The sequence below is a fragment of the Lentinula edodes genome (assembly GCF_021015755.1).
Source record: "Lentinula edodes strain Le(Bin) 0899 ss11 chromosome Unknown C8R40scaffold_41, whole genome shotgun sequence".
Classification (NCBI taxonomy): domain Eukaryota; kingdom Fungi; phylum Basidiomycota; class Agaricomycetes; order Agaricales; family Omphalotaceae; genus Lentinula; species Lentinula edodes.
In genome coordinates, this window is record NW_025764347.1 from 341911 (window position 1) to 353796 (window position 11886).

General features: G+C 45.8%; 5 protein-coding genes across 5 annotated transcripts; 3 read left to right on the forward strand and 2 right to left on the reverse strand.

Moving 5' to 3' along the window:
- Positions 1 to 1248: 1248 nt before the first annotated feature.
- On the forward strand, positions 1249 to 4249 carry C8R40DRAFT_1210866 (phenylacetyl-CoA ligase; the record flags this gene model as incomplete). The annotated part of the gene is made up of 19 exons (XM_046233186.1): positions 1249 to 1431; positions 1480 to 1534; positions 1648 to 1683; positions 1738 to 1786; positions 1837 to 2126; positions 2235 to 2396; positions 2449 to 2501; positions 2617 to 2696; positions 2761 to 2794; positions 2853 to 2985; positions 3042 to 3107; positions 3162 to 3191; positions 3242 to 3347; positions 3400 to 3423; positions 3470 to 3539; positions 3590 to 3668; positions 3731 to 3763; positions 3828 to 3931; positions 3985 to 4249. The coding sequence occupies 19 exons, from the start codon at positions 1249 to 1251 to the stop codon at positions 4132 to 4134; spliced, it is 1737 nt and encodes a 578-aa protein (XP_046082040.1). The 3' UTR covers positions 4135 to 4249.
- C8R40DRAFT_618207 (DUF427-domain-containing protein) lies at positions 4249 to 4964 on the forward strand. Its single transcript, XM_046235656.1, has 5 exons — positions 4249 to 4509; positions 4584 to 4604; positions 4661 to 4717; positions 4767 to 4830; positions 4887 to 4964. The coding sequence occupies exons 1-5, from the start codon at positions 4388 to 4390 to the stop codon at positions 4905 to 4907; spliced, it is 285 nt and encodes a 94-aa protein (XP_046082041.1). The 5' UTR covers positions 4249 to 4387; the 3' UTR covers positions 4908 to 4964.
- Positions 4965 to 5043: 79 nt separating this feature from the next.
- Positions 5044 to 6115, reverse strand: C8R40DRAFT_618637 (uncharacterized protein). The gene is made up of 6 exons (XM_046235657.1): positions 6076 to 6115; positions 5947 to 6015; positions 5545 to 5802; positions 5404 to 5483; positions 5257 to 5346; positions 5044 to 5201 (listed from the first exon to the last, which is right to left on the reverse strand). The coding sequence occupies exons 3-6, from the start codon at positions 5709 to 5711 to the stop codon at positions 5143 to 5145; spliced, it is 396 nt and encodes a 131-aa protein (XP_046082042.1). The 5' UTR covers positions 5712 to 5802; positions 5947 to 6015; positions 6076 to 6115; the 3' UTR covers positions 5044 to 5142.
- A 377-nt stretch (positions 6116 to 6492) lies between these two features.
- C8R40DRAFT_1162923 (citrate lyase beta subunit) lies at positions 6493 to 7952 on the reverse strand (the record flags this gene model as incomplete). Its single annotated transcript, XM_046230312.1, has 9 exons — positions 6493 to 6552; positions 6613 to 6722; positions 6821 to 6881; positions 6937 to 7014; positions 7075 to 7184; positions 7235 to 7250; positions 7302 to 7532; positions 7588 to 7674; positions 7722 to 7952. The coding sequence occupies 9 exons, from the start codon at positions 7950 to 7952 to the stop codon at positions 6493 to 6495; spliced, it is 984 nt and encodes a 327-aa protein (XP_046082043.1).
- Positions 7953 to 8102: 150 nt separating this feature from the next.
- On the forward strand, positions 8103 to 11643 carry C8R40DRAFT_1175181 (uncharacterized protein; the record flags this gene model as incomplete). Its single annotated transcript, XM_046232293.1, has 6 exons — positions 8103 to 8597; positions 8644 to 9463; positions 9520 to 9828; positions 9888 to 11271; positions 11324 to 11438; positions 11497 to 11643. 6 exons carry the CDS (start codon positions 8103 to 8105, stop codon positions 11641 to 11643), a joined length of 3270 nt encoding a protein of 1089 aa, XP_046082044.1.
- Between the last annotated feature and the right edge of the window lie 243 nt (positions 11644 to 11886).

An 11886-nucleotide genomic window follows, 5' to 3' on the forward strand; every position in this document is an offset into this window, starting at 1 on the left:
TAATGAGCCTATATCAACCATCCAGCCACATGTAAAGGATGTGCATCTTCGTTGATCGTTCCCCAAGGACATCATCATGTCCGCCTTCCTTTGGCACTCGACGCCATCATGGCTGGCACGAAATTGTGTTCGTATCGTTGTTCATCGCAGGTTATCATCTGGTTATCGTGCATGTAAGTACCGTAGATTTCGAAATCAATCTATGCTCTGTATGTCTTACGAGAACTTATACGAAAATATACCCTGCGTTAGCGAATTCATGAAATAAGCGAGTGAAGCAAGTCAGATTACATCTGATTACATGGGGAACCCCAACTTTGGTTTCTGCACTGGACGTCGAGGATGGTCTGAAGTCCTAAGGTTGTCAGGTTATTTTGATTGCTTGGACGCGGACATATTATTTATGAAATTCTCAAGAAGGGCCTGGCCAGCGAACGTAGACAAGGTCACATAGATGCATTAAGAGTGTAAACTGGACCTCCTCAAGCGCCGAGTAATGTGGTCGACGTAAGTTATATCCCGAATTTCACGTTTCTTTATCCATTGAAGTCCATTTTGGTTGATGCCGAAATTCCGTCTTGGCTATTTAAGAAAACCGCTTCGATTGCTAGCAGATATCTCAAAGGCTATATCTGCTTTAAAGACCTTGGTATCAATGAACAGATTACATATCTAAAACAGAATCTTCATGTTTCTCGTGAAAGTTACTCAAACAGCATCGTTTCGTTCAACGTCGGCAGGGCCACATTCTAATTCCACTTTATAACTATGCCCAGCCTCTATCGAGACATATATCTCAGCAGCAAAGTGAATATATGTATCAGAATATACCCGGCGATAAGCTCTTCACGCCCCGCTCCTCCATCACAATCAGTTGCTCCCAGTGCCCTTTTCCAATTCATTATTGTACGCTTGAAGGATAAACCATCTAGCGCAACTGAAGTTTTCCGACACATCCCTGATAGTAATAATATCACTGTAAAGTTCGTTGCGGAAGCGGGTGTCCATGAATGTTATGCCATCTGCGAGAATGTTGTACCGGACATTGTTCATTATTATTTTGTGTTGGAAACCAGAGTGAACGATGAAATTCGTGAGAGCACTTGCGCACGTCCGGACAAGATGGAGCCGTAGCCGGTCTGATCAATGTTCATTGATCATGATCATTAACATTAACCACCAGCTGACCATGGCCCGCGTTTCCTCAAATATGCTGTTTTCGTGATTGTTTCGTATGACCACCAAGACATGAACATTTTCGAAACGACAGAGACCTTGCCCACCGTCCCAGATAACCTTTCCATCCCACAATTCTTTCTTGACTATCATGGAAACGAACAGCTTGTAACCAATGGCCAGCCTGTCCAAGGCTTAGAACCCAATCCCTGGTTCATAGAGGAAAGGACCGGCCGCAAAATCGGTTTAGCTGAAGTGTGGAACTGCCTAATTCACCTGGTCCACGACTAACTGTTCAAGCAGATTCGGCGTCGCAGTTTCGGGCTTGCGAATGCAATAAGCATTCGATACAACATTGGTCGGCTCTAAATGTTATCTTTTATTTCACATAGCTTATATCCTTCTACGTTTTCAGCCAATGATGACGTGGGTATGTGCAACGTAGCTGTGTTCATTCAGCTCTAGGCTGAGCTTCGGCAGTGCTCATATTTAGTCGAAATCATGTTGGTATGTCGTGTGCTCACGCGCACTCAAGGTACTGATGACCATCGACGCAAAAAGATTATCCCATTGCTATCTGGGCAGTTCACCGTGTGGGAGGAATTGTATCGTGAGTTTACACCTGCTCAAGAAATGTGCATGTACCTTACTGGGTCATAGAGGGGCGAATCCGGACTTTGTTAGCAATGAACTACTCTATCAAATCCAAGTTTGCAATGCGAAGCTCATTCTAGTGCATCCGGACGCACTAGAAACCGCTGTTACAGCTGCACGTTCCGCTGGGATCGCCTTAGACCGTGTTATAGTATTTGATGTTGACTCAAAGAATGCACCTAAAGGTTTCCAAACCGTTTCAAATCTGGTTTGGGAAGGCCTTAATCGACCAAGTAACCTCGTGGAACCTAAAATAGACGCCAGGACGAAGCTTGCTTTTTTAAGCTTTTCATCTGGTATGCTTATAACTACTATCTAGCAGACTCTTTTGAATATTGATATATTCTAGGAACAACTGGGAAACCAAAGGCGAGCATTGAAGCGGTCAAATGACCATGTCCTAGTTGTGAACCTCTTTTTGCAGGCGGTCGCAATCCCCCATTTTTCTGTAATCATAAATGTGATTCAAATGGCAATCCATTTCAAGGTTTTCCAAGAGTCTGCGCCTTGGCACGAGCGTCGTTTCAGGCCTGGGGATATTTCCATCGGAGTCTTACCCATATATCGTGGGTTGTTCTCCATTCACAAACTGAACTAGTCTGAATTCATCCCCTTTAGATATTTACGGGCTTGTCCTGAATGTACGTGTGCTCAGGATACTCTTCTTTCACGTTATAGCTCGATGACATCAAATTAGCTTCACTTTATTCTTTACAGCAGGGTAAACAACTAGTCCCTCGCCCACACTGAAATTTGGTTCAAGAATAGTTAACTAAACATCTTCAGATGTCTCTTGTTCTCGTGGAGAAATTCAATTTTGTTGACATGCTCAGGAATATTGACCGCTATCGTATATCACACTTAATGTTGGTTGATGTTTGTTCATTCTGTTTTCCTCGATCAGAACTGAAGTCCGTCTATGATCCTCAGGCTAGTTCCTCCGCATATTGTGCTTTTCTGCAAGGTTTACTTTGACCCCTTTCAATAACTTTCCCAAACCTCGAGTTAATTTCTTTTGATAGCAAACTGAACTTCTCAAAGATTATGCCCTTGACAGTGTTCGATTCATCATGGTTGGAGCTGCCCCGCTCTCAAATGAAGTAAACAATCAGTTATTTAATATATTCCCGGAGGCTCATATTGGTCAAGCCTACGGTATGTATCGTGAACGTTGCTTTTACGATGTTCAATGACGCCATCTACGTGTATAGGAATGACTGAGACGTGCACATCGGTCAGTGCTTTTCCCATCTCGAAGAAGCGAGGGAGTGCGGGAAGTGAATACACTTTCATGCCAGATGTAGATTACAGAAACTAATTAAAGACGTTAGGCGCTGGTTTGCTGAAGCCAGGTGTTCGCGGTATGTTCGAAGCGGAGTCATGTTGGTCCATCTCTCAACCGTTTTTATAGCTCGAATCCTCAAGGAAGATGGGACTTTTGGTACCTTCAACGAGCCAGGAGAACTATACATCTGGAGCCCTTCTAATGCGTTAGGTTATTATAACAACGAACAAGCGTACGTGCTGCACAGATTGCTGTACATTGCAAAATCTGAGTTATCCAAATAGTACGAGAGAAACCTTTATAGATGGGTTGGTCTGATTCTATAATCCTGGCTAATTTGACATCATTTGGTAGATGGGTGCGAACTGGAGATGAAGCCAAGATAGACCGAAACATGGAATTGTGGATCATGGATCGAATGAAAGTGAGTGTATTTCGAAGGTATTCAACATTTGATGTTCATGTACATCGTAGGAAATTATGAAAGTACGAGGCTTCCAAGTTGCACCGGCTGAACTAGAAGGGTGCATCTTAGACCATCCCGATGTGAACGGTGCGCTTCGACAATTTTCTTGTCCGAGTCGGAGTTGAGCCTCAATCTCCATCCCTACACAGATGCTTGTGTTGTTGGTATTCCAGACGATTACAGTTGGGTTCTTTCCTCTTTCGCATCTTTCGCCTCCTCCGCCTAATTGTGACCTGGTTTGCGCAGGTGGTGAAGTTCCGTTAGCGTTCGTAGTACTCAAACCGGAAGCTGCCCAAAGAGCCATAAGTAGTATCGAAGAAAGTGCAAGAGTGAAGGCTTCGATTCAGAAGGTGATTTCTTATCATAATTCAATTGATCAGTATGCTGACCGGTCCTTTGACAGCACGTTTCCGACAATAAGGTCTATTACAAGCGACTAGCAGGAGGGGTCGAGATTGTGACGACTATACCCAAGAATCCCAGTGGAAAATTACTGCGTCGTGTGCTACGAGAAAAGGCCAAAGCTTTGAAGAAACCAACACCAAAACTCTGAAGCCGTAAAATATTGTCAGGAATCATTGGGAGATATGGCGTTAGAATTGTATATCCCTTTTGCTTGTTCAACGTTCCTTGTGATTTTGCAATGTATCATAATATAGGCTATGCATTTCAGCACATCGGTGTTCTTGAAAACGGCGATGACGACGCAACCCGATTTGCTTACTGATAATGATGATTAAACGCCCATTAATGCGGGAATGGGTGGCACCACGCGCAGTCATCTTCTCTGAACCCCTACTATCATCATGAAAGCCATTCTCGACGGTATCGTTCTCGCTGACTCCAATGACACCAAAGTCATCGAGGGCAACCATTATTTCCCTCCCGACTCAGTCAAGAAAGAGTATTTTGTTGCATCCGATACGAGGTAAGCTCTGTTACATGAGACCATCCATAACTTGACTGGAAATTTGGGCTCGGTGTTGAACATCCTATTTGTAGCTCTGTGTGTCCATGGAAAGGGTTGGCAGATGCTCTTCCAAAGCTTGATGATATTGGATCTAACTCGACGGAAATAGTACCTGTTCATACTACGACGCGACAATCAGCGGAAAGACCGTGTCAGACGTAGCTTGGTGTGTTTCCACGTTATTTTCGTGCTACTATATCTCACTTTTGTCAAAGGTACTATCCCAACACAATAAGTGATCGTGCAAAGCCTATCGAGAACTATGTTGCTTTCTATAAGGTACATGGCCTTCTGTCATTTATTTTGGTGCACTCAGCAAACCATACTCTTACCAGAACAAGGTCCAGTTTGAGTAAAGTATCTGAACATTGGTCGAGAAAACCAAGAAACCATGCATTGTTTGTTGTATATAGTAATTATACAACTTGATGAGTCCTTTGTCCGTGACTAGAATACACTATTTGAGTTAACTAAACGAAGCAAGCATCCGAAAAGGTCCACTGATCATTGGAAAAATTGTCCAAAGTTATGAACCTCAGTGCCTCAGCATGAAAGAAACATGAAAGAAACTGAAAGACTGGACCCCAGAATTTACTCGGAGACACCATTGATGGTGAATTCAGGACTGAAATTTCCCGAGTCTCCGAATACTGTGAACATAGTTTAAGTCGAATGTAAACCATTCAGGGTCAATATAGCACTCACAAACTAACTCATAGTTGTTGGCTGTGATAACCAATGGCACGGTGACATTGATGGTTCCCAGAAGAATGTCAAAGCCATCGGCGAGGACCACTGAAGAGAAAATGGCAAGTCAGAGTTGTGATATAATGGGGAAGTGCATGAGCGTACGAGGAGTGGTGAGACCGTCTTGACGAAGCTGAATTCTGCCAAGTTTGTTTGTGATGTTTACAGGAGCCTGAGAGATGTCCCTGCGATATACGAATAATTGATTAGTGACTGCAAGTAATTATCATACTGGTTAAAACACACCAAGTGACATTGTGAATTTCTCCGTTGTTCCACACGGTCGTGCTAGTCGGATAAGTGATGGGAGGAACGAACACATCCCGCTTGAAGACAGGGACAGCGTTCGAAATCGTGAATAGGATCGTCATGAAGAAAGCGAGCAGGTTCATAATGGAGGACGTGGATTTCATCGTAAGTAAATTGGGTCGTTAGCGTTTGGTTTATGAAGGTAGTTCAACAACAGATGTTGATGAAGACGATAATTGGGGAGAGTGATGAGCACTGGGAGAAATACGCATAATGAGGCCGCTTATAAGGGAAAGGAAAGGAATGTCGCCGAAGGGCATGTCAAGAGCACAGGGTGAAGCGAAGAAAGTTCGATCTATTTCGACCCCGATTCTAGCCTTGTTTCAAATCAATGCTTACTGTAGTTCCGGATTGTACGCTCTCAGATGCAGTACCAAAAACACATATCATTGAGCATCATACGAGGTACTATGCAAGATACTATACATCAGCAGGTAATTGTATCAGCTGAGCAATGAGCCTCCTTGCCTCTCCTTGCTTAAGCTTTTCTAAGATGTAAAAACTTCCCATGGTCAGCAAACCTTGGTGAAACAATTCTCAGCTGACAATTCGACGATCGTCCAGGAGCTTCCTGTGCGATTTTTCCGGTCGAAGATTGAAATGCGGAGCAGATAAGCAAGGCGAAAATTAGCCGTTCTGGGCTAATATGACTTCACTAACAGTCCATAGCCTGCGCATTGCCTCATAGGCGTAGACCGCCGGATCCTGACGTGTATCGGTGTCGGCAAACCAGGCGGCCAGTCAAAGCCGTTGTGGTTTATAGAAGCCGCCTTGTGAATCTGAATGTAGCTCGGTGAATCACAAACGCCAGAAGGGAGAAAGCGGCAAGAATAATATTGGTAGGCGTATTGGTTATTGTACATTTAGGTATGACAGTCGGACGGTTTAGTTGATTTGGGGTATTTCGATCCCTGCTTCTTTCGCTATCTCGACGATCTTTGTGGCCTGAATGATGGAGATGATGAGTGTAATGCGCGTAATGAATGAGCTGTAATACAAATTGACCTGCTTGATCATCGGTGCATCGATCATTTCACCATCCAAACCAATGGCGCCTTTCTGGGATGCATGTGCAACCTGCATGCCACGGAGGATCTTTGCTGCACGGAGAATTTCTATGACGGGAAAAGGCATTTGAGTTATGGGGTTCAAAACACCAGATAGTTCGTACTGTACATAGCATAACATAGTATATGAGACGATAAGAACTTACCTTCAGCAGTAGGTACAAACGTGTTCTGTATGGTTTCGACTTGCGCAGGATGAATAGCTTGCTATTGGAAGAGAAAGATCGATAAGATGGGAAAGAAGAAAAGGGAAGCGACTTGCCTTCCCTGAGAACCCTAATCTTCGACCATCCTCACATTCGTCTTTCAGGTATTCAAGATCTTTGTAGTGTATACAAACCTACGCGAGGATTACAGTCAAATCATTGAAATCAGGAACGGCTTTGGGAAGTCAACATACCATGTCGATGGCCTCTAGACCGAAAGCCTTTGCTGCGATTGCAATTTGAGAACGAGTGTATAGCAGTTCCTGCCGCGAGCGTGTTCGGATGATGGACGTGTCCGCACAGTCTATGAGCCTGTAAGTTACGGAACATCTTTATCACCGCCATGCAATTTACAATCTTCAGCTGCAAACTGTAGAGGTAATGAGAACGTATGACAATAAACTACAACAAAACAACGAACAAGTAATCCGCTCACGGCGCCGCCTTGTAACGCGCCATGTTCTGATTGCCAACCCGCAATAGCCCCAAGATTCCATAGAGCCCTAGCACTTTCGATGCTGGGAACAATCCGTAAAGGAGTCTCGTGAGGATGCTTCTGAGAGATTTGGTGAATATGTCGCGATACATAGTGGAGGTCTTGTGCGGAGTGGATCTTTGGTAATATCAAGGTCCGCACAGATGGGGATTGGAGCTACGTTTTCCATGAAACGTGGGTACAGATGATTGAGCAAGAGGTTTAAACGTACAATGTGCGTAATGTCTTGCTGGAAGAAGGGAGTGCTGATATCGTTTAGTCGGATCGCGACTCGCTCTGCCTGTGGGACGTCCTTTCGCTGCAGATGCAATTAGAGGAATATTCATCTCCTAGCAAGCAGCATACCTTCAAGAAGGTACGCAGTCTATCCCTTGCATCTTTCTTGTCTGCAGGTGCAGGAGATACACTATCCTCCAGGTCGTAGATGATAATATCAGACTTAACAGTCAGTGACTTTTCCAGTAATTTGTCCGAGGATGAGGGCACATAGAGGTATGAACGTCTAATCTCGTTCTTGCTTGTAGTAAAGCAACGAGTGCTCTTGGGCCCGACAGTAGTCCTGGAGAATCTTTGCATTAACGAAGGAGTTTGGACTGGTCGGAGGCCCCACGTGGCGAATTTGAACGCGCTACACGTGACCTCCGCGTTCGGTTCTTGTTGATCCTTATTTTTCGCTTACTTTAGCGTTCAAGCTCAAGCTTGTCTTCGTTGTGTTCATTCCTTGCGATGAAAAGGCATCCTCGCTCAACTTCCTTCGATTTTACTCATCCAGGAATTCCTGGCGATGAACTCGAGCAAGATCGCATTCAGCTAGAGCACAACCTACAAAACACCGACCTCTCCTTTCGACTCTCGTCACAGGGCGACAACGACAGTATAGAGTATCCCAGACATAATTCCGGCCATCTCAACGATTTTGGCTCATTTATCAACCACTCTCGCGGCAACTTTGGTGATGGCGACACACATCATGGCTGGTCGTATCGCACAGGCGATGACGAAGAAGGCATCAATCCTTATGGAGGCGAGACCATGTCTACTGCAGCGCATCACGCCAGTGCTCTGACCCTTACGGCTGGACTTGGAGGGCGAGGGAACCGGCGAGATGCTAGTCTCAGTGGGGCAGAGTATGACCCTGACAGACCTTTAGAAAACATCATCGGTGGTGTTGACAGTAGGTTCAGTCTTTTTGATTTGGACCCTTCGAGGTCAAAATACTCGGTTAGCCTCTCCGTTTTACTTTTCTGCTTGTGTTTATCCTTCGTAGGCTCCTGGTCCTGGTACATCTCTCGATCCTCTGGTGGTCGATAGTACAGCGGAATTAGACCGAATTCTCGAATCGGGTTATGCCCTTCCACCTGCCCCTCGAGATGCAAACCCTCATTTCTCGCGCTCATCTTCTTCCTCTTCTTCATCCGACTCTGAAGGTGGTCCTTCCTCACGCCCGAAAATTGTCGATTCCCTTCGACGAGTGTCATTCTCGCCAAAACGTCCCCGGGTGGCTCATCCTACACACACTCCTCGCCATCGCTCATCTAACCTCCCTGGCTCAACACAATCTATTATTAATTCTGCACGTCACGTCACTTCACCTTTAGTTCGTGAGGCCTCCCTATCGTTGGCCAACGAACAGAATGCTCTTACTCCTAAAGCACGTCAGTCAACTAAACGCACCAACAATCAATCCACTCCTCATCCTGAAGTTCGCCTCCAACCTCCAACTCCCTCTTCGTCTACATCCAGGTTTTCTCAAAAAGCACGAGGTTTGACACGAGAACTTGACGCTGAAGTCGAACGCACTTACGCAGCGCAGAGCAAGAATCGTAGCATCGGAGATTCTCTGTACACTAATGCCGAAATTCCCTCCATTTCGTACGACATTCCACCTGCGAATGGGACTCCTGCCCCAAAGCGAACCCAAAAAATATACAACACGCCCAGTTTATCTAAGGGACACAATATCTCTCATAGTAAACTCTATCTACCTGACGTAACTGGCTTGACGAATGCAGTCGAGTCACCAGCTAAAGGAGCACTTAGTACCCACTACCCATATCAATCCAGTAATGAACCCAGAGAGATCGAAGGTGATGGTTTATTTTTTGATTGACGTTGGAAATCTATTAATTTCTTTGTGTTATAGTACGCCTTCTTACCGTCATGAACACCATTCAAGACAAATTGGAGCAACTGGAAGACGAAAACGGAATCTCTCGTCGCAGAGTACGTGAGTTGGAACTGGAGCTCGAGATGTGTAAGAAGGATGTTGCCAGAGAGCGTACGAGGGTTATACAGAAAGAGGAAGCTATTTTGCAGAACCAGCGTGAGCTCGAGCGGGCTGTTGCCGACGCGAAGAGAAGTATGAAAGGCAAGACGCGAGCGAGGGACACGAGTATGCACGCGGACATCGATGCGTCAGTGAGATACAAGGAAGCCGTGGAGGAAAAGAAAGGTACATTGTTATACTTTTGCCTATTGGACTTGTCGTTCAATTACTTTTGGCGTTTGCAGCATTGGAATCACTTATCACTACTCTGCGTTCACATTTGACTCGCTTAACGGCGGAACTCTCTTCGCACCAAGAACTTCTGGTTGAGCTTCGTTCGTTCCGTGAATCAGACGCGCGAGCGCTTAAGGAGAAGACGTCTGACATTACTCGTCTGAGGGTTGAGGTCGAGAGACTTGCTGGTGAAGTTGAGGTTCTGCGAGGCGTAGTGGAGGAAGGTCTCAAAGAGCGAAGGCTTGCGCGCGAGAACTCCCGGGCGTCTGTGTCGCAGGTCAATTCCGAGTCTATGGCGCAGCAGGAGATTCTGGAAGACACTGAGGAGGCAGTTGATTCCACTGGGGTAAGGGAAGACGAGCATCAGCAGGAGCTCGAAGAAGAGGAAGATGGAGAGGAGGAGGAGGATGAAGAACTGGAGGAGGAAGACCTTGATGATCACGAAGAGCCGGAACCCTTCGATCCTATGTCCATTCCTGGATCCTCCCGTGAATTAGACGCATTGGACAAGACCGTTCGTACAGATCGCGCAACTGTGGGTACTCCTGGGGCCAGCCAGCGAAACATATCACGACCTACTCGATTCATCGATGATGATGAACTAGAGCGTATCGCCGCAGATGTTGAAGAGAGGCGGTCTGAGCGTTCCGCCGCGGGTACTTCTCGCTCTCAGTTCGATTCCAGAGTGTTGAATCCCTCCCGCTCAGCTTCTCCTGTACCTGCGCCTACTGCTGCAACACAAAGACGGGCTACAGTTGAAGATGTCGCTGACAAGAATGACTGTGTTCATAATCTGCATTTCCAGGAAGAAAATAGATCGCCATCTCCAGCGTTGAGCTCCGCATCTGTCCGACTACGGCGGGTCAAAGCTCGAGAGGCACAGGAGATTCATCAACCGAATCGTCCTTCACCTCCTACTCCTGGGCATGCAACGACTCATAATCACAGGCCATCGTATAGGCACGCTGATCCTGACGATTCTATTGCTGAGACTCCATTCCCCCAGATTCGCGGCGAGCGTCTTGAGAAACTCTTCTTCAGTGCGCCTGAGCACAACCAGAAAACCTGCAATGTGTGTTGTCGACATCGAGGTCCCCGCGGAGTCGATACAAGACCCATGTCTCCCTCATGGCTCCCGAGTCGCTTTGCACAAGATGTTAATCAGCATAATTATGAAGCGGATGGTGATGTTGACGAAGGATTCGCTGAAGGCTCAGAGGAGGCTAATCAAGAGAATTTCCGTGACCACTTTGCGCGCGGGATGAAGAGGAATGGGAAACAGCGAGATATGGGTCCTCCTAGAGACACCTACGAACAAAGGAAGAATCTGCCTCAACAAACTGTTCTTGCTCGTGTCATTCGAGAACTCGAGGATGATTTCACTCATTACAAAAGGTTTGTGCCATCTTCGAGGTATGTAGTATCTGTACTGATGATTGACCCTTAGTGTGTACGTTGAACTTGCCGACCAGTATAAAGACATGGATCCTGTATCTGATGTTCCCCGGAGGAACCTCTTGGCTCAGCATTTGCGGGAAGTTGTCGATATTCTGGAACAGAAGGTAGTGTTGCTCAATTTTAATATTTTCCCATCCTTTTCTCAATAACCACCGTGTCTAGGGTGATCAAATAGCATCGTTGTACGACCTTTTGACCTTCAAGGACAAACCTGCAGTTGATGCGCAATCGAGACCCCAACCTCGTGCTACCGAAGCTGCAAATGCCTTGCGCGCAGCTGGGCTGAGGAGACACCCCACTTTCGCATAAATTAACATGTCGGACATCGAATATGTATTCAAAGGCTTCTTTCCAAATTTTTGCATAAAACTTATTCCCTCCCAACATACACATAGGCTATCTATTACTTTATGTATCCTCTGGGTTTTGCGAGTCCATCTGTCGATGATCGCCGATATTTTTCATCATTGTAGTACATCTTCCATGCGTTTCCTGTATATGAATAGGGTACCTCCAGTAAACCTACCGCATCAAATCTAGCCATCTAGCAGA